Source organism: Trichechus manatus, unplaced genomic scaffold, assembly GCF_000243295.1.
Source record: "Trichechus manatus latirostris isolate Lorelei unplaced genomic scaffold, TriManLat1.0 scaffold00092, whole genome shotgun sequence".
NCBI lineage: Eukaryota > Metazoa > Chordata > Mammalia > Sirenia > Trichechidae > Trichechus > Trichechus manatus.
In genome coordinates, this window is record NW_004444028.1 from 675,946 (window position 1) to 696,595 (window position 20,650).

The 20,650-nt window shown below is 39.9% G+C and overlaps 1 protein-coding gene across 1 annotated transcript; it reads left to right on the forward strand.

Annotated features, from left to right (window-relative positions):
• Positions 1-312: 312 nt before the first annotated feature.
• TMEM207 (transmembrane protein 207) lies at positions 313-14,430 on the forward strand. The gene is made up of 4 exons (XM_004382327.1): positions 313-440; positions 7,315-7,359; positions 8,191-8,333; positions 14,294-14,430. Exons 1-4 carry the CDS (start codon positions 313-315, stop codon positions 14,428-14,430), a joined length of 453 nt encoding a protein of 150 aa, XP_004382384.1.
• The last annotated feature ends 6,220 nt before the right edge of the window (positions 14,431-20,650 follow it).

Below are 20,650 nucleotides of genomic sequence, written 5' to 3' on the forward strand. Positions count from 1 at the left end.
ATCTAGTTCCTCTGCATGAAAATAACACCCACAAATAATGAATCTCTTTCCTCTAGATGAGCTAAAAATGTGAAAACCAAAAAGAAAAAAAATTCACCAAAGACCTTTAGAGCAAGCAAAATCTGCCTATAAAAAAAACAGAAGGGTTTTCAAATCCATCTCGAGGGGTAGGTAGGATAGGAATCTGGTGCACATTATATGTCTCCTGTCACTGCTGAGCTTGAAAATCTACCCAGAGATTCTTTTCGATTAAAATTCTGTGCACCAACAATATACTCGGCTCCAGAGCTTTTAATTACAAAAACAAACGAAATGAGAGAAACCCACATTGTCTCTAGGCACTGTTTATATGAAAGGGTTAGACTGGTGTTTGGACTGCATTGTTCTAAACTTGTGTTTCAGCTGGTGCTCTCGGACCTACTATGTGAAGAACATGAAATGTAAGTAAATAAGCAGGAGACTCCATTTTTTTTATTTAGCATTTTAAAAATTCAAAAAAATAAAAATGACTCAATCACATGAGAAGCTTCAAATGAGCTTCAAATGATCATGGTAATCACACAGGGAAAAGAATTAAAAATAAGTAGTTTAAAAATGCAAATGGATCCATTTTTCTAAAAACAGAAAAGAAGCATTTTCATTATGATCAGCTTTGTTAAATAAATAAGGGGCTTAGTGATTTCCAGTGATTTCTGCTCACTGCATTTCCCTCCCTCTGGGTTTCAAGGGTACTTTCAGCTCATTAAAGAATCATGAAGTCATCTACTGCTGCATGCACACCTGTAAGTCATGGTGACAATGGGGGGCTGTTTTCAGGATCATTCAAATACGGGCAAACTAACAAAAAACTCTAACCTGTATTATGTGTGCATTTCAAGCAAAGCACTGTGGATATGATGTATGTGAATCGTTCACTCAATTTTCTCATTCTTCTTGTGCTGTAGACTTCATGGCTCTGAGGATTCTATTCAGGAGGCGGGGAAAAAGTGCCATTAATAAGGCTGATGATGATTAATGACAACGGGAATGTACTGTGACTTAGGGCAAGTGTCAGAAAACACCTCTGCCAAGGACTGTCTTCTCCTGGTACAGCCCTCACCGCCAGCCAGCTGTTTCCAATTCTCATCGCCTGCCACTCCATGCCAGGGTCTCTGGGCACAGGCTGCAGAGTAAGAGGCCGTGTGAAGGGGGATGCTTTGCTTGGCCCTGGAATCACTCCCTTGTATTGGATGGATCATTTCATTGTGGATAATCTGCTTGTGAATTCTGTGCCACCCTTTTGGCTTTTGCATGCCTCTCTATTGCTGTTTCTTTGCATGAATTTTGGACCTGTTTTTTGGTTTGTTTGTTTTGCTCTATCTTCTGGTATTTGTGACGTAACGGAGTTTTGGAGAGTTTGTATGCTTACCTGACTCTGGACATCATGGCCCTCATCTTACCTCCTCATCCTCTGCCTTTGGCCCAAAATAATAGAATTAAAATAATCATAATAATAATTGGAAAGGATTTGGAACGTTGAATCCAACTCTCTAATCAACATGTTATAGTAGGAGAATATGATATTGAGGAGGTGTGTAGGCTGAATTTAGAGCCACTGAGACTCCTGGTCTCTTTTTCAGGTGAGGAATTAAGACCCAGAAAGAGGCAGTTAACAAATTAACAGAGGACTGATACTGATACTTAGGTAGGATCTTTTTTTGGCCGCATTATTTTGCACCGAAATGTCTGCTATATTTGTCATTATTTAATATCATTGCTTTTGGGTGAAAACAAGAAACTATTTCAAATAAGATACAAATTAACAGAAAATAAAGACAGAGACACCAATAGAGTGGCTGAGACTGGGGGGAAGGTGGTTAAAAAGAAAGTGAATGTATGAAGGTAGAGCAAAAAATCTTAAAATTTTTGCCACTTGCAGGAGGGTCTTAGTGGGATGACATCTATAATAGAAGGCAGGCTGTTTTCTGAAAGAAGTGAAAAGAACCTCAAACAAAATTATCTTTCTCTACCTATATTTATTCAAGAGATTTTCAGTTTAGAAAGACTTCTTTGATCTGTGCTAAAATATGTTACCTGGACCGCAGTCGCTACTCCCAGGAGGGACGTGCCTCATCGTTCAATCATGTATAAGAGACTAATGGGCATGCCAAAAGCAAAGACGAGAAGGCAGGAAGGGACAGGAAAACTGGACGAATGGAAACAGGGAATCCAGGGTGGAGAAGGGGAGAGTGTTGACACATCATGGGGTTGGCAACCAATGCCACAAAACAATATATGTATTAACTGTTTAATGAGAAACGAATTTACTCTGTCAACTTTCACCTACATCACCATAAAAAAAAATGTTACCTGGATAAGAAAGCGTATTTATTCTTTACCAGACTAGTACCTAGAGTAGCACGGTAGATTGCAGCTGGAGGGTTCCATAGAGAACGTCTACTCCAAACCTCCTTTAGAAGTGACGGAACGGAAAAGAACAGCGACTTGTCCAATGCCCACATACAAAACGGACAGGGCAAAAGGAGATTTGGGTTAGAATGCAAGGGAGAATAAGAGGGGAAAAAAAATCCATGAACTGGAATAAAGGGTTGCCCAGACGCAGGCCTGCAGGTGACAGCAATCTCTGATCAGGCAGAAAGAAAACGACTTTATCACTCAATCTCTCTGCTCCAAGCATTGTGCAAAGACAATTACATATACATATTCTATTTAAAAAAAAACAAAAACTACTAACTAACCTATTATTAACTCTATTTACATTTATTTTCAAACACCAGACTATTTTTGTACTAATCCAATCAATACTTTTTACCTTTTTACAACATTTTTAGTGTGAACAATGCATTTTTACACTGTCTTTGTAGAATATTTAAATATTATAAGTAATTTAGGGTGTGAAATAAAACGTGACGAACCTCCCTTAATTGCATCTCCAATCCATTCTTTTCCCCAGAAATAACCAAGTATATGGATGTATACATATGTAGATAAATACGGTGATTTTCACAACACAAATATGTCCATACTATAGAAAGAATCTTGCCCAATATAATTGCATTAATAGATTTCCCAATGTTATGCTACCGCCTTACCTGGCTCAGGGAAGTTAAGTATTTTGTTCAAGATCATATAGCAAGTAAGAGGCAGAATTTGTGTTTAGACAGGCGACTGTCTAACTCCTCAGCCCAGCAGCCCCATGTTTAAATGAAATTATATACCTGAGGGATTAACAGTCCATTTATGCTTCTGGATGCGATACAGTTTTCTCCCAGCTTAATTCGTCAGGCTACAAGTCTCTGGGTAGAATAATTTGGTGCCTCAGCTCCTCCCCCAAATTATTGTAACGGAATGGCACTTTGGCCTATGTTGAGGAATGAACAGAACAACAACAACAGAAACAGAACCAGACCTATGAAATTTGTTATGGCATTTATTCTAAGAGTAATGTGAAGAACATTGTCCTCACTGTTAACAGCGTCCTCTTTACGAGGCCCCAAACGGGAAATTCTATAGTCTCTATACCAGAAATACAGGAGCCCTGGTGGTGCGGTGGGTAAAGCGATTGACTGCTAACCAAAAGGTTGGCAGCTCGAAACCACCAGCAGCTTCGTGGGAGAAAGATGTGGCGGTCTGCTTCCGTAAAGATTTACAGCCTTGGAAACCCCTACGGGGTCGCTAGGAGTCAGAATTGGGTTGACAGCAGTGGGTTTGGTGTTGTACCCCCAAAATAGTAGTGTATCTGGTGAGTAACTACTGTTTGTTTTTGTTAATTTTAGCGGACACTGTATAAACAACTGTTTCTCTCAACTCATTAACTGCTAGAACGCTGAAGCCAATTCTGGACTCCAATTCTACTATATTTATATAGGATTTACTACATTCCGTTTACAAACTAACTTCACTCTTGGCTTCTTCTTCTTGTCTAATATTCTCCAGGCTCTCGTTTCTTTCTTTGTTTTTCCATATTTCTTTAAAGCATTCTGGAGTCTAGGATATGGGATGCCTTCAGGCAGTACTCCACACAGTAATCTAAGGCTGGAGCTGACTGTGACTGCTCCCAGTGGGAATACAGCAGTGGTGAGGCACGGACGCCGCAGCCAGACTGTCTGGGTAGAAAGCCTACCTCTGCCACTTGCAGCTATGTTGCCTTTGACAAGTTACTTAATCTCTCTATGACTGAGTTTCCTCAACTGTAAAATGGAAATTGTAATAGTGTGACCGTGCCTTACAAGGTTGTCCGCTGGAAAGTGGGTTAATACAGGGGAAGTGTTTGGAAAAGCGCCTGGCACAAGAAATGCTGCGTGATTGCTGCAGATGAGGCACTGGGGCAGCTCTGCATTTCTTCTTGAATTTATCAGATTAATGAGTTTAGAATTAGTCTTAGTACTGAGAAGGATAACTAGTCTAACTAGCCACATCGAGCATGGATCATCTCCACAACATCTCTATAAAGTAGAGCACCAGGTGTTCTGGTAAACAAACAAACAAACAAAAAAACGCTTGCCTTCCAGTTAATTCCAACTCACAGCAACCCTGTAGGACAGAGTAGAGCTGCCCAATGGAGTTTCCAAAGAACACCTGGTGGATTCGAATTGCCAACCTTTTGATTAGCAGCTGCAGCTCCTAACCATTACGCCACAAGTTGTTCTGGTAGGGATAGAAAAATGCCCTCCTTAACAACCACTTCTAGAGAACTCTGATTGTTAGAAAGATCTTCCTTAACATTATAGTCAGTTCTCACGCCTCCTTGAAATTTTTCTTTTTGACGGTCATTATACCCAATTTGCAGAAGAAAGATGTGGCAGTCTGTGTCCTTAAAGATTACAGCCTTGGAAACCCTAACAGGGCTCTGTGCTATAGGGTTGCTATGAGTCAGAATCGACTTGAGGACAATGGGTATACCCAATTTGACCAAGCTTATAGACATCTCTGAGTAATAACTGATCTTCAAAAATTTATCCTTTTCTACACTAAGCTCTTGCATCTTAAATACGAGTACTTAAAATGTTGTTACAATTTAGGTATTGCTTTTTTTTCAGATTTCAAAAAGTTTCTGTTTAAAGTTGAATTTGAGAAATATGGAAATAATAATATGGGAAAGGAAACATACTGAGGCAGAAGAGCCATATTCTAGTTTAAGTTTCTTGGCCAACCAGTGACCTCCTTCCTTCCTTTCCCCCTTTGGATGTCACTTGTCCAGTGTGGAAAATTCTAGGGTGAAATAACTGATCCCAGAGGTGCCTGCCAATTCTGACATTGCATGATCACTTTGCATTTCTCCAGCTAATGCTCCTGGTTATTTATCTGAATATCAGGACTTCCACCAGAGGGTGCCCAGGATCCGAAAGAAAAATAAATCAGTCAGTCTGGATAACTGCTAATGCTGGGAAAAAAAATACTTAGTGGCTCAGAAATTAGAACTAAGAAACAAAGCGGGGTTGTTGATATTTAGGATTGACTTTAAATATAAAAAGTATATGGGATGCTTTTAAATTGAAAGAGGAAAAATAAACCTGTATGTATAGAGGAAGAGGAATCATTCCTGGCCGTAAGCTTAGATTTCAAGATTCAAAATTAAGAGCCTTCCATTCTTCTATCGCGTCAAGACACCAAGAGAACTTCCCTACGTCCATCTCTGAGGTGGGATACTGCATTTCTAAGATTTTTATATTTAATACTATAATATTTTATTATTTTAATGTCTGATGACTACAAAAGAAATATAAAAAAGAAAGTTCCTCTTAGTATCATTCTCAAGAGAAGTAAGCATTATTAATAATTCGATGTGTACGTATAACTATACGCACAATTATAAAATGATTATTTTGGTGAAATTGTTGTAATTCTGTAAAAGAATATATACAAAGTGGGACTGAGCTCTCGATATTATTTTACTTAACAATAGTTTTAACGACATCATCCGTAAATCTATATTCTTTTGGAAGACTGGAAAATATTCCACTGTAGGGCTGCGCATTCATTATTTTTCAAATCTTTTAGTGACGGTCATTTGTTTTAGGGAGATACTCAAAGTCATACTTCAGTTGTCATTTTTTTGCCCAGCCTTTTGTACCCGTGACTGGGCTAAACATCTTCGATGCTAAACCAGTCAAACAAAATAAGAAACAAAAAGCTTGTTCTCTGGGTGATGGACTTTGGTCTGAAATGTTTGGAGTAACGTTTTTAAGTTGACATTTGCTTATGTTAAAAAGTCATTTCTAACCAGTATGATAGTAAACATGGCACAGGAAGGCAGTGAGCCAGAAATCGGTTGACATTTATGAATGTTTTCAAGCTGAAAAGTACTGACTGCTATTTTAATAATGGCAGAAGAAGACTTGCTGAAGTATAACTCTGTCTTGGAAGCTTATCAGGTGGTGATGAACAGGTTTCCACTGTTCACACCCAGAGTAGGTTTCTTGGCACACAGTTGATTTGAGCGTCTTGACCATGTGTAGCCAGGCCCGTTCATTTTCCTCCTTGCTTAATTTTTTTCCTCACCACTTGTCTAAACAGGTTGCAACCCTGCTAAACCTACCAACATATTGAAGTATAACAGACACTGTAAACCTTCCCAGGAGAAATTGCGTTTTAGAGGACTCTGGATCCCTAAATAAACAGAATGGCAGGATAGTTACCTGCCTACTATCTGTTGTTGTTGTTATGTGCTGTCAAGTCGGTTCTGACTCACAGCGACTCTATAGGACAGAGTAGAACTGCTCCATAGGGTTTCCAAGGAGTGGCTGGTGGATTCGAACTGTCGACCTTTTGGTTAGCAGCCAAGCTCTTAGCCACACCTATGCTATTACCGGTTGCTCTCAAGGCAGCTCTGGCTCCCTGGTAACCCCATATGTGTCAGAGTAAAACTGTGCTCCACAGGTTTTTCCATGGCTGATTTTTCAGAAGTAGATCACCAGGTCTTTCATCCAAGGCACCTCTGAATAGACTTGAGCCTCTAACCCTTCTGTAAGCAACCAGGTGAGTTAACTGTTTGCACCACCCAGGGATTTCGCAGATACCGAGGTGGCCCTAAAAAGTTAGTCATGCCCTTCTTAACACAACAGTATTTGGAACTCTAGAAGTTACCTTTTGACAGTATAATCATCTGTTTATGTGTCTGCCAGTGTCACAGCTGTATTTTTAGTACCTTGAAAGGAGAAGGCATTTGGTAAACTTGTGCTTAATTACGTTGAGGAGGCATGCAGTGAGTAGACGATTGTTCTGGGTAAACGTATGCACAAATTTCATGGTCCAAAAGAAATAAGCTTTGGCCATCCAGAGGTCTAGCACTAACTCTTCTTCCTGTATCACCAGGTGCACAAATTATAACAGTCAACACCCTAATGGTTGGTATATCTGGTAAGAACATCCATACTTTGTTTTTTTTAAAATATTTTATGGTATACACAAATATGTAAGATTATGGTCCTGCCCTCTTCTTAAATAATTTGAAATAGTGCGTTAAATCATACAACTTAACGAAATCTTAAGGGTCACGTGATTCAATATCTACCCAAGCATCTCCTTCAGATTGCTTGCCGAACGGTGTTTACTTAAACGCTTCCTGTGACGGGGAACTCACTTTTCAGAATAAGAGTTTATTCCAAAGATGGATACCTAACTGTAAAGCAATTGTTCTTTCTCCTGAAATCTCCCTAAATGACTCTTATTTAGTGCTGACCTTAAAAGGCATTCAAAAAAAGTCTGCTGCCACTTTTATGAGGTAGTCCTTCAGAAATCTTAAGACAGTTTTAATCGTCTGTATCTTGACTTTTGTATTTTCTAAGCTAAACGTTACAAGCTGCCTCAATTAGATGGTTAGCTCCTCAAAGACAGAGACCCAGTCTTAGCCACCTTTGAATCATCAACACCTACATCTAAAAGCTGTTTAGTTGCTTAAATATTAGTTAAATGGATGGATGATGGCTGACTCAAAGGAAGGCTGGATGAATAAATTTAATGAATTTGAAAATCAAGAAACTGCCTCTTCAAAAACCCTCCAACATTCAAAGGCCCCAGTGGGTGTGTATGGATAGTGGGGAAGAGAGATGCTTAAGCAACTCAGCATCCCAGATTACTCACAGCCAGCCTAGCTGAGTCTTTGCCCCCCATCAGGGAAGCAACAGGAACACCTAACTTTCCCTGGAGCCACACCTCACCCAGCTCCTTCCGTGCATCTTTTGGGCTCAGGTTCCTGCTGCTGATTTTCCTGGTGGTTCTTCTCTGTGGAACTGTGCTCTTCTGCCTCCAGTGCTGGCTGAAAAGATCTCAAATTGTTTCCCCGAGACAGACTGTGGCCGTTTTCTCTGTTGGAGACTTGGACGCTGTTTATGGTGAGTTGCCTGCGGACGTCTGGACTTCCTCTTTGAAACCCTTGTGGTTTTGTGGTAAATTGAAAAACTATTCTCTGAAAATCAGATTTAGAACAAGAGATGGCCTTATTGGAGACGCAAAGGAATACATTGAGGAGAGAGTATAAGTGAAAAATTTCAGAAGACAAGGCTAGAAGAAAGAATGTCTCTTGGGTAACTGACTCATAATTGACTATTGGGATAGAATGTAAACACTTTGCTCGGTCAACAAAAGGACAAAGAAGACACATATAGGGCTAGTCACTCCAAGTGTTTCGTAGAGTTTAAAGTGCAGACGAGCATCTTGGAGCTTTTGGCATTTGTCTATCCTGCCCTGTGTTCATGGTCTCAGTTAGGAAGCACTTTATGCCTCACTCACTTAAGTTATCTGCAAGAACATTGAACCACATCTTCCAGATTTTCTGATATCAATACAGAGTCTGAACTAGTTGGAATTGGCAGAGGGCAATCAACGCTCATGTCCTTTCTCCCCAGATACACTGATATCATCCTGATCATGTCTGCTCATGACCCCCACCCCAAAACCATCCCTCTCCCATCATTTTCTAGTTTGGATAAGGTGGTAAGGCATGGAGGAAATGAAAGTCTTGGAGTGATTTGTTACTGCCAGCTTTAGCTTACGTAGAAAAAAAATCATTTACTGATTTGGGGGATACCATGTTTGATAACTTATTTGTTCATGTTAAGCATTGTTCTTATCAAGAAATCATCCATTATGAAACTTTCCGTCTAAGATACTGTCTTGGAAGAAGTACAGCCAGAATGCTCCTTAGAAGCAAGGATGGGGAGAATTCATCTCATGTACTTTGGACATGTTATCAGGAAGGACCAACGCCTGGAGAAGGACATCATTCCTGGTAAAACAGAGGGTCATCTAAAAAGAGGAAGACCCTCAATGAGATGGCTTGACACAGTGGCTGCAACAATGGGCTCAAACATAGTAATGATTGTGAGGATGGTGCAGGACTGGGCAATGGTTAGTTCCATTATACTATGAGTCAGAGCCGACTAGACAGCACCTAACAATAACAGCAACAATGGTTCTTTGCTGTAGGTCAACTAATAGGCTACAAACTTCAGAATTGGGATCTGCTCACATTGCAGGTTAGGGGGCTGCACTTGTGAGTCTTTGTCTCAGCCACTATTCAAAAGGGGTAGAGGAAAATGAGAATTCATTGGAATGACACTGCTGATATATTAGAATATGAAATAGGGTTTTTGGACTCCCTGCCACCCCTTAAACACAAAGGAAGACAAGTTGTTCTCCCCTGAATACAGAATGTGGGGAATAGATCATTTAAAACATTTTAATGGAGAGATTAGACTTGATATATTAACCTTGGGTACCTCCTAGACCTTTGTTTCTCTAAAACTTATTTTAATTTATTACCACTATTTGCTGAATATGTTAGTTGAAATTGCCATGCTCCTCTGTCCTGTGGGTCAGAGGTTTGACTCTCAGTATCCCATAGGAGAGCCAAGAGAATTTTGGCTGAATATCAGAGACTGGAGTTGACTCGACGTTATTGATGTTAAAATATATAAAATAGAAAATATCCCTCAAAGGCAATTCATGTCCGTATTCCATGGCTTAGGTTTCAAATTATCTTCGTTAGAAATACTGAAGAAAGAAAGGAAACACTTGGCTTGGAATCCTTATCAAAGATGTTTAAAGAAGGAGTGGCCAGCACAACCCATAGCAATATCTGATAGGATTTCCTGTCTTGGAAAGGTCCTTGGGAACTAATAGCATCTCCTGAGCCAATGATCACACCGTTTCAGAGTTCTCTGCTGCTGCTGTGTTCAGATTGCTGCTGGGTCTTCCTTACCCTCTAGTAGGATCCATGTTCTTGGATGGCGGATCCTGGGATCCATGAACTTCTCTAAAGTCGGTGTTTTCAGTAGGGAGACCATGGCACTTACAGGGCAAATAGCAATACTGGTCTTCCAGCCATGATTTAATGTGACTGCTTTGACCTGGTAGGGGTGAGGAAGAGCTGGAGACAGGCATAAAGGGAGCAGACCCACAAAAGCACTGTGCCTGTACCCTCACCTCTCCTGGGATTCTGTCTTTTGTCTTGGTGTTCATTTAAAATGTCTCTTCCTTATGCTTTATGTTCTTCGTGTAAAGATTCTGTGACTCACTTTAGGTTAGGAAAAACGGGCGTTTCATCCATATACTTTCATGAAAGTGCATGATAATAGCAATGGGTCACATGTATGGAACATTTACCATATGCCATGCCCTGTGCTAACACTTGTCATCTCTAATCACGTTAAATCTTCACTACAACTCTATGAGGGCTTCACTATCATTCTTAACACTTTGAAGATGAAGGAATGAAGGCACTTAGAGATTTAGCACCTTGCCCATCCAGTTAGCAAATGGTAGAATTGTGACTCAAATTCAGACAGTCTTAGCCACTCTCATAATGAGATAAAGAAGGAAAGAGAAGAAAGACATGGGATGGCCATGGTGAAATAAACCAAGTACATTGGTGTGTGTCATGGATTGAATTGTGTCCCCCAAAAATATCTGTCAACTTGGCTGGCTCATGATTCCCAATGTTGTATAATTGTGTAACATTTTGTAATCTGATGGGATTTCCTTATGTGTTGAAAATTCAGTCACTATGATCTAATAAGATGGATTAGTGGCAGTTACACTGATGAGGTCTACAAGATGGGATAGTGTCTTAAGCCAATCTCTTTTGAAATATAAAAGAGACAAGGGAGCAGAGACACATGGGAACTTCATACCACCAAGAAAGCAGTGTTGGGAGTGGAGTGTGTCCTTTGGACCTGAGGTTCCTGCGTAGAGAAGCTCCCAGACCAACAGAAGATTGATGACACAGACCGTCCTCCAGAGCCAACAGAGAAAGCCTTCCCCTGGAGCTGATGCCCTGAATTTGGACTTGTAGCCTACTGGACTGTGAGAGAATAAACTTCTCTTTGTTAAAGCCATCTGCTCGTGGCATTTCTGTTATAGCAGCACTAGATGATTAAGACAGTGTGATTCTTAATGACATGGGAAATGTGAACTCTAGCTACAAAACCATGGTGGTGAGTATATTGGTTTTACAAACTTAAGCAATCAACTCTAATACCTTCAGCAACGGCTCTGCCAAAACTGTAGGATGTTTTTCTGGCATTTTTACTGAGGTTCTTAAACTCTCAAAAGAAAAAAAAATAATGCCTGTCTCCCCAGAGCACATGATATTTTATGTAAAAATGCTTTAGAAAAAATTGAAAATTACTAGAATATCTGTTCAATTTTACAAACATTTCTGAGCACATTGGCTTAGTTATGTTTATCAAATTAATGCCTTGTGGTTTTCACAACAAGCTGGAAAGCAATGGCCAAGTCTGTAGCAAAAAGAGGACCATAAAACTTTCCTAGCACAGAGAGCAATTGTCAAGCTCCTGTTGCCTGGTGCACAAAATCGATAACGGCAGAAGTAGAAATAAATTGGAGCCAGTAAAATAATAAAAGTGTCCAGTCAATCTGGTCGACCACCTCCAAGCAGAGATACTAAGTTACCATTGACTTTCTATTGAACGTACCAGGAGCAGTTTACCAAGAAAATGTCCAGCATTCAGTATAAGTGTTCACAATGGAGGAAGTGACTGAGGCCCTTTACCGAGTCTAACTCTGTTTTAGCAAGTCCCACAAACTTAGCTTACTTACTTACATCAGCCTAAACTTCCTAACTACCAAAGACTAACTCTTTAGTATTTTTTGTTTAATAATTTCCTTGTTGTAACTTTAATTATGATAAAGATGAAATCACGATTTAACGGCTAACATAGGAAAGATTGGAAAATAATACTGTAACTAAAAGAAAATGCATGCTTATTTCCCATAATACAGTGTGCGATAGTAATAGTAATAATCCACCACCACCACTACCACCAGTTAGCCACCCATGGAGACTCCATATGTGTCAGAGTAGAATGTGTACCACAGGGTTTTCAGTGGCTGATTTTTCCGAAATAGATTGCAAGGACTTTCTTTCGCGGCATCTCTGGGTGGACTCGAACCTCTAACCTTTTAGTTAGCAGCTGCTGAGTTAACCATTTGCACCACCCAGGGACTCCGAGGATAATAATAATTAACCTTTAATGAGTCCTGTGTGCCAGGCCTTGTTCTAAGCACTTTACACTCTTTTAGCCTTGCTTTTGTGGCGGTAGAAACTAATATTATCCTTTTTTTTTTTTTTAATTGCATAAGAGAAAACTGAGGCACAAAAATGTTATGTAATATCCAAGGACTAATTTATTTTATTAAGTAAATAACTCTCTAAGAAAAGTGTTTGCCTGGAGGGTGAGGCCGATATTCTAAATACCACTCTATCCTTCGCATTTTATATTAACGTTTGTTATCATCCTTTGCTATGAGTAAGGTCCCTAGGTGGTTCAAAACCTAAAGGTTGGTAGTTTGAATCCACCCAGTGGTAGTCCAGAAAAAAAGCTTGGCAATCTGCTTCTGTCAAGATGACAGCCAAGAAAACCCTAGGGAGCAGTTCTAGTCTGTAACACGCGGGTCGCCGTGGGTCTGAATTGACTCAATGACCACTAATAATAACAGCATGAGAAACTGTGAGGTAAGACAAATATACACAAATCCATGATTCTAAGTTAACATCATCCACTTTAAAATAATCACTTTGCGTGATGGACGTCTAGATTCCAGTGATGCAGCTATTGCCTACTGCATGAGTAAACACTCTTTGAATTCCCGTGGTATCTGTGGCACGTTTTCTCGAATCTCCTCAGTGGCGTCAAATCTTAAGCCTTTAAAACAGGGATCAGCAAACTTTTTTCTGTAAAGGGCCAGCGTCAGGGGGTAAGTAGTTCTGTCTTTGCAAACCATATGGTCTTTGTCAGGATTATTCACCTCTGTCCTTGGGGTGGAAAAACAACCATAGACAATATGTATGTGAATGAGCATGGCCGTGTGCCAGTGAAATAGAATTTACAAGACCAGTCAGAGCTTCGGGTATAGTTCAAGGGCCTAGGTTGCCAACCGCTTCTTTAAAGGTGAATTTATGGTTGCTGCTAATGTTTTGGGAAGAAGCAGTCAAGGTCATTGAAAGGCAGGTAAAAAGCCAGAGAAGAGCATGTGGAGTGAAATCAATGGGGTGGGGGAGGCAGAAAGGATAAATAGAGATGGTTATAAAATATTACTATTAACTTCCCATGTGACTCTCAACAAAGACTTTCAAGGAAATATTAATCGAAGTTTTCCAAAAATTGTTGAGCTATTGGACTAAGCAGATGGCCTCTCAGGGTGACGAGTTTGAGGAAAAAAACGCTTGTTTTTAATATTTAATGGACTGTAGTATGCAAAATCTAGAGGTTTAGAAATTTGATTGCAAAGCGTTTTTTTTTTAAATTTCACAATTCCTTCTCTTTATTGTGTGTGTATGCTTTAGTGTAAACTCTTCACAGTTTAACTGAGCATTTTTACTCTTCTTTATAGTCAGAGAGATGTTTAAGTAATTAATTGTATCAGTCGCAGTTTGCAAGTATAAATATAAAAAATAAATCTTAGAAAGTAATATTTTAATGTTCCTAGTGAGACTTGCATTTCCCATGATGGGAGCGTTAGATAAAATGCTGCTAGTGTTTATAGGAATCCTTTCTTCTTATCTAGCAAAGAGAGTATTCCTTCTAGTTCCAGCTGCTAAACTGTAAATACTTCTTGACGGGTTAGTCAATGACGATATAATCGGCTCATGCGAGAAATGACTAAACCATCACTGCAGCGAGCAAGACGGTTGTGAATTTTTTTCTCAAGGGTACAAATAATTTTCTGTTGCTCCAGTGATCCAAGAAATGCCAGAGTTTATCAGGCAGTTCATGCACTTCTGTTTTATGCTGACTAGGAAGATTACAAGTCTTTATCTTTCTCTTTCCAGGGACAGAAGCAGCTGGGAGTCCAACTATTGGAATTCACCTTCAAACTCAAAACCCTGAACTGCATCCTGTTCCGTGTTTTGGTGCTCTAGGTCCCCCACCTCCATATGAAGAAATTCTAAAAACAAGCCGATTTTAGATCCGGATCATCGATTGACAGTATTAGAAATATTTGTAATTCCAAAACATCAAATTTAGGAAAAAGACTTTTGTTTAGTGTAGAATTTCCAGAGATCAATTAGTATAGCCAGAAAAAGGGCAATTAAACAAAACAAAGGGGATGTAGGAAAAGAGTTTTGGTGACGAAGAGGTTTCAATGCAGAATTAATGGACTCTCAATGTACTACTATTGTGTTGTGACTTTTATGCTACATAACCAAGTTAATGTTTCTCCATTGGTACCTAAATAGGGAGTAATCAGGTGCGCGAAGATGTGTCAATTGTTAAGTTTAGGATTACACTCAGTACACAACATACCTTTCTCTGCCTCGATATCTTCATTTTAATCTGACCTCTCCCCTGGTATGGAGTCAATAAAACGTATCGTAATCTAGCAATGGCCCAAGAAAGGATCCACACTTCTCCAGACTCAGAACCAGAGAGAGTAATGGGAGAGTGTAGGGTAATGGGAGAACGTATAGGAAGAAGAAAAGTTTGGAGTAGAATGGTGAGGTATGAAAGAAGAGGAAGATTACAAGTCTCAAACCAAGGGGTTGTATGCCTCGGCTTGAAGAGGAAAGAAGGGTAGATAGATGCTGAAGGAGATTACTTAAGATGTGGGGGCACATGTAATGCCACTATGGGGAGAAGACGGAGAACACCCCCCTTTCACATGGGTGCATTTTACATGAGCCCACAGCCTTTCTCTGGTGTCTCAAGCTTGGCATTTCTTAGAGCATGTTGACAGAGACATCAGAGTTTTCATTGAGGATTCTGACTGCACAAGGAGCAGTGAGACGTCCTTAACCGGCTTTTTGGCAGTGACCGTCAGCAAGGGTGACAGGGAAAGTGATTCATGGCAGAGCCTTATGATCTTAAGTTAAACAAAGCAATCAACATCTCCACTTGGTTGTCTAAAAGACATTTCAAATTTAGCGTGACCAAACCAGTCTCCTAATCTTCTTTTTCTGACCTGTTTTATCCAAAGCCTTTCCTACCTAAGTGATAGTAACTGCAACCTTCCAATTGCTCAGGCCAAACAACTTGGAGTCATCTTTGGGTCCTCTCCTTGTGTTACGACCAGCATCCAGATTGGCAGGAAATCTTGGAGTCCCTGGATGGCACAACCAGTTAAGCACATGAGCACTACCCAAAAGGTTGGCGATTTGAACCCACCCAGAAGCTCCTCAGAAGACAGGCCTGGAGACCTCCTTCCAAAAGGTCACAGCCTTGAAAACCCTATACAGCAGTTCTGCTCTGCTCCCATGGGGTCACCATGAGCTGGAATCAACACGATGGCATCAAAAAAGCTTTAGTCTTTACCACTTCTCTGGTATGAGCCACCCATTGTCAGTTCTTGCCTTGATGACTGCAATAGCATCTAAACTGGTCCGTTTGCTCTCATCTTTGCTCTTCTCTAGTCTATTTACAACACAGTAGCTGGCGTAATCACTTTACAACATAAGGAGGATTATGCTCCTTTAATAAAATCTAATGGAAAATTCCAAAGTCCTCCACATGTGACCTATATGATCCACACCCCTCCAGATCTCCTGTCTTACTACTTACCCCTTACCCATTTGCTCCAGGCATACCGTCTTCAAAACCACCAGCTATTATCCCACCCCAGTCTGCCCCTTAGGGTCTTAGCACTTGCAGTTCCTTTGGTCTGGAACACTCTTCATCCAGATATCAATGTTACTTCACCTCCTCACCCTCTTTAAGTTTTTGTTCAAATGTCAACTACTCAGTGAGGCTCTAACTGACTCCCCTACTTAACATTGTAACCTCTCCCAACCCTGGTACTTCCCACCTCCTTATGCCAACTACATGCCTTCTTTTCCCATCACACGTATCATCTTCTTGTATACTACATAGTTGACTTCTATTTATGCTCTGCTGTTTGCCAGTCCTTGTTAGAATACAAGTCTTTAGGCAGCGGACTCTTTGTCTTATTCACTGATTTATACCCTGCGTGTCTAAAGCAACCTGTACTTACCACGTATGCAAATAAATTTTGCAAGTAGTATTCTCGAGTTCTGGGAATTCTTAAAAATAACCAGATGAGAATTTGATGGGGATGAAGCTTTACGAAACTGAATGTAGCTAAAAGCCAGGTGCAGCCAACTTAGTGCTATCAACATGATCTCATTTGTATCCACTGATGAAAGATGGCTGAAGAAATTTGTGGCAATGTACTATAATAATCCCTGATACGTGTGTAGGACTATATGGTGTACAAAGTGCTTTCATATACACTATAAGATTTTATTCTCATGACAATTTTGTGACATGGCTATTACTAACTTCAGGTTATACATGGTAAATTGAACAGATCCACTCCTTTCCGAAACCCACTAAGGTATCGGTCAAGGAAGGTCTTTAATCTACAAGAACAAAGAGTGGTAAGAAGATAGCAGAAGAATTAACAGTAAGGTTTTGGTACATGGAAAGCAGATGGGTAAGTCATGATTGGCTGAGGTTTCCTGTTTCTCCACTTTGCCAAGTGTCTTCAGGGAAGAAACTGAGAATAATCCAGTAAATTATGCTGGAGAAATGCAGCAAGGCCCCAAAATTAGAGGCATGAGTTAGCTTTGAAAACAGGCAAAAGTGGGGCAACAAGTGGGGGGATTGGTTGAAGTTTGTAGGTAGAGTACTTGGACATTGGATTTCCTCTCTTGCCCAACCAGCAAGGGAAATGTCCCTCTCTGGTCATGGCGGAAGAGTGAGGCAGCCAGGCACTGGGCTAAGGCACACCAGTCAGAGCTGAGAGCAGGAGTGAAGGGCTTAGTGAAAACAGGGGTAGCATGAAAGTCTGCATCCTAAACCCTGTGCAGGACCTCACAGGACTCAGAATGCTCGCGTGCTAGCTAACACACAGCCCACGTCCCAGTACCCAGGAAGAAAATGGAAAGACTTCTTTCTAGAGAATTTGACCAGCACAAGAGAAAAGATCTAAGGTATAGATGTTTGAGGTTCCCTGAAAATATATATTTGGGTCTCCATCCTGTAGTGTGACCCATCAGATTGGCAGCAATATTAAAGTTGGCTAATATCCCACGTTGTCAAGGATGTGGGCAACAAGCACTTCTATACATTCCCATTGGAAGTGTAAATTAGCACAATCTTTATTGAAGGCCAGTTTGGCTATATCTATAAAATATTTTAATGCATATTCATGTGGATTCAGTGTTTTCTAGACACAGAAATTAATTCTATACCCTTATAGGAAGGCAAGAGTGCCTATAAAAGAACGTTCATAGCAACAGTGCTCATAATAGCAAAACCCAGCAACAATGAAAATATGTATCAGCAGGGAACAGATTAAATAAATCATGGTACATATGTATAATAAACTTTGTAGCCATTACAAACAATCTGGTGATATAAAAAGAATGCCAATGAATATATAATTTTATTTTTTTCAAGGAAGAATATACAGTAACAGTATGGTGTATACATTTTTAAAGAATATACATATGCCATGATTTTTTTTTTCATTTATTGGTGATTTGTTTACCTCTCTGGAGAGTGTGATGAAGGCACAGGATGTAGGTGAGCAAGTGAAATATTCGTCAATATTTGCTTTTGTGAGCTCTTAATTCTTTTAAGGAACTTATGCGTGTTGTCTTAGTCATCTAGTGCTGCCAGTAACAGAAATACCACAAGTGGATGGCTTTAACAAAGAGAAATTTATTTTCTCACAGTCTAGTAGGCTAGAAGTCCAAATTCACGGTGTCAGCTCCAGGGGAAGGCTTTCTCTCTCCGTTGGCTCTGGGGGAAGTTCCTCGTAGTCATCAATCTTCCCCCAGACTAAAAGCTTCTCTGAGCAGGAACTTCAGGTCCAAAGGACGCCCTCTGCTCCAGGCACTGCTTTCTTGGTGGTATGAGGTCCCAAACTCTCTGCTTGCTTCCCTTTCCTTTAATCTCTTGTAAGATAAAAGGTGGTGCAGGCCACGCCCTACAGAAACTCCCTTTACATTGGATCAGGGATGTGACCTTAGTAAGGGTGTTACAATCCCACCTTAACCCTCTTTAACATAAAATTACAGTCACAAAATGGAGGACAACCACACAATACTGGGAACCATGGCCCAGCCAAATTGATACACACATTTTTGGGGGGACATAATTCAATCCATGACACATGTATAATTTTTTTTTCTAACTATGTTAACAGAGATTCTCTGGGCTGCAATAATGGGCACTTTTTGTCTGGATTGTTTTCTCGTTTAGGGTTTTCTGTTTTTAAACAAATATTATTCTAGCAATTTTTTAAAAAAGACTAAACCACATTGTTTTTATTTATTAATATATCCTTGAATGGAAACATAGGGGAACCAAGACTGAATTGTGCAGTATATTATTTTCCAACGGATTACTGCATTTCAAGGGTCAGTACTATCCACCTAAGAACAAGTATTTCTCGTCTCAAAAGTCACAGAACATATTCCAGGAAAGAGTTTCTACCTAATTCCCCGTTTATCCCTGTAAAGTGTGATGGCATGACTCTCTCCAGCATGAGATTGTTGAGATAGAGAAAAGAAACCAAAAAGGTAAAATAATTGGTTTGAAATAAGATTATAAAGTTTAAAGGAGAGTTAGGAGTAGAGAGATTAATTTGGGAATTCTCTCTGTGACGGTGAAGCTCGGCTTAATAAAATGTTGCTGCATAAATGGTACTGTCTGACTTCACTCCCAAAGAGTTGACTGTCGGAAGGAAAAGCTGGGTGGTTACCTGGCAAAATAAATCTAGCACTTTGAGAACTTGGATTGTATTTCTAATGGAGGCACTGAGGACTTTTTAAGAAACGTCCTCACTTCAATTCTCCTTGGAAAGGAAAAAAAAAAAAGTCTCCGGGTGGTTTTCATTGTAAAAGCGTGTTGTGAATATCAAAGCCCCCTTCTCACGGTTATGCTCCGGAGACGTGGAAATACTTGGGATTTTTAGAACATTGGTTTCTCCCCCTTGGTCTTGGGTCTTTCTGCATGTTCTTCTCTTCGCATAGACTCCTTTTCTCTAACTTATTTGCTTAGAAAATGCCTATAATCTTTTTTTATTCTTCTGAAAATCTACCTCCTCTATAAAGCCTTCCCTGGCCCCATTGAGCAGATTTAGAGATTGCTTTTCCTATGGCATTTTATGAATGTCCACATTATAGCAATTATTTTATTGTACTCTTTTGTCAATAAAACCACATAAAGGTACGTGCAGATAAAGAAAGGAATAATCCAAGGAACAAATAAATTACGTGCAAGAGATGTTTCATTCTTCCAGATCAGGGTATTATTACCATTTGTTTACACATTCATTCAAAAATATTTATGGAGGGCCTTCTGTGCATCAGGCACTGTGCCAGGTGCCATGAACATGCCATGCACAAGGCAGAAAATGTTTGGCCCCTTTGGAGGTTACAGTCTTACAGGGAATTAAGATAGGGTTATAGTCTTATAGTGAAATAAGGATTAATAAGTGAAAGCCCTTGAATGTTGGTGACCTGCCAACACCAACCTTAGTCTGATAGATGACAGGAAAGGTCTCCCTGAAGAAGTGATGTGTAATTGGAGATAGACATGGTGTTAGGAGAAAAATGGGAAAAGGAAGAAGGTATTTCGGGGCTAGTAGCAAGAGAAGCATGGGTTTGATTAGAGGGTGAAGAGCAAGGGATAGAGTAGTAAAGGTAGTCAAAACTTGAAAACCACCTTAAAATTTTTGTTACTTTATCCTAAGTACAGTAGGAAGACATTAGAGGTTTTCAAGTAAAGAAGACACTTGACTGGATATTTTTAAAAGCTCCATCCAGCTGCAGTATGAAGAATGGATCCGAGAAAGGTGAAGGCAGAGAGAAGTTAGGAGGCTATTGTGGTCATCCAGGAGACAGAGGGTAACCACTGGGACCGAGATGAGGATAACAACTTAGACTAAGAGGACTGGAAGTCTTTCACAGAGTTGAATTTGGAGCATTTAATATTGGCTGGCTGTGGAGTTGAAGGTGAAGAGAGAGTCAAAGATAACTTCCGGGTTTTTCTAGAAAGAATAAAACACCCACAGAAGGACAACATAATTGTTATTTGAATAACAACAGATTTGTATGGCCTTGGGTGTAGTATTACTCAAATCGTGTTTTCTAGAACATTAATAATATTAAGGAGCATCTGACAACTTTTTTTTTAAAGTTCTCTATTATTTTTATAATGTT

Coding starts and splice junctions, on each gene's coding strand:
- TMEM207 (XM_004382327.1), top strand. CDS start 313: ATGAGAGAAACCCACATTGTCTCTAGGCACTGTTTATATGAAAGGGTT. Junction 441..7,314: donor CTATGTGAAGAACATGAAAT/GTAAGTAAATAA, acceptor CTGTATCACCAG/GTGCACAAATTATAACAGTC. Junction 8,334..14,293: donor AGACTTGGACGCTGTTTATG/GTGAGTTGCCTG, acceptor TTCTCTTTCCAG/GGACAGAAGCAGCTGGGAGT.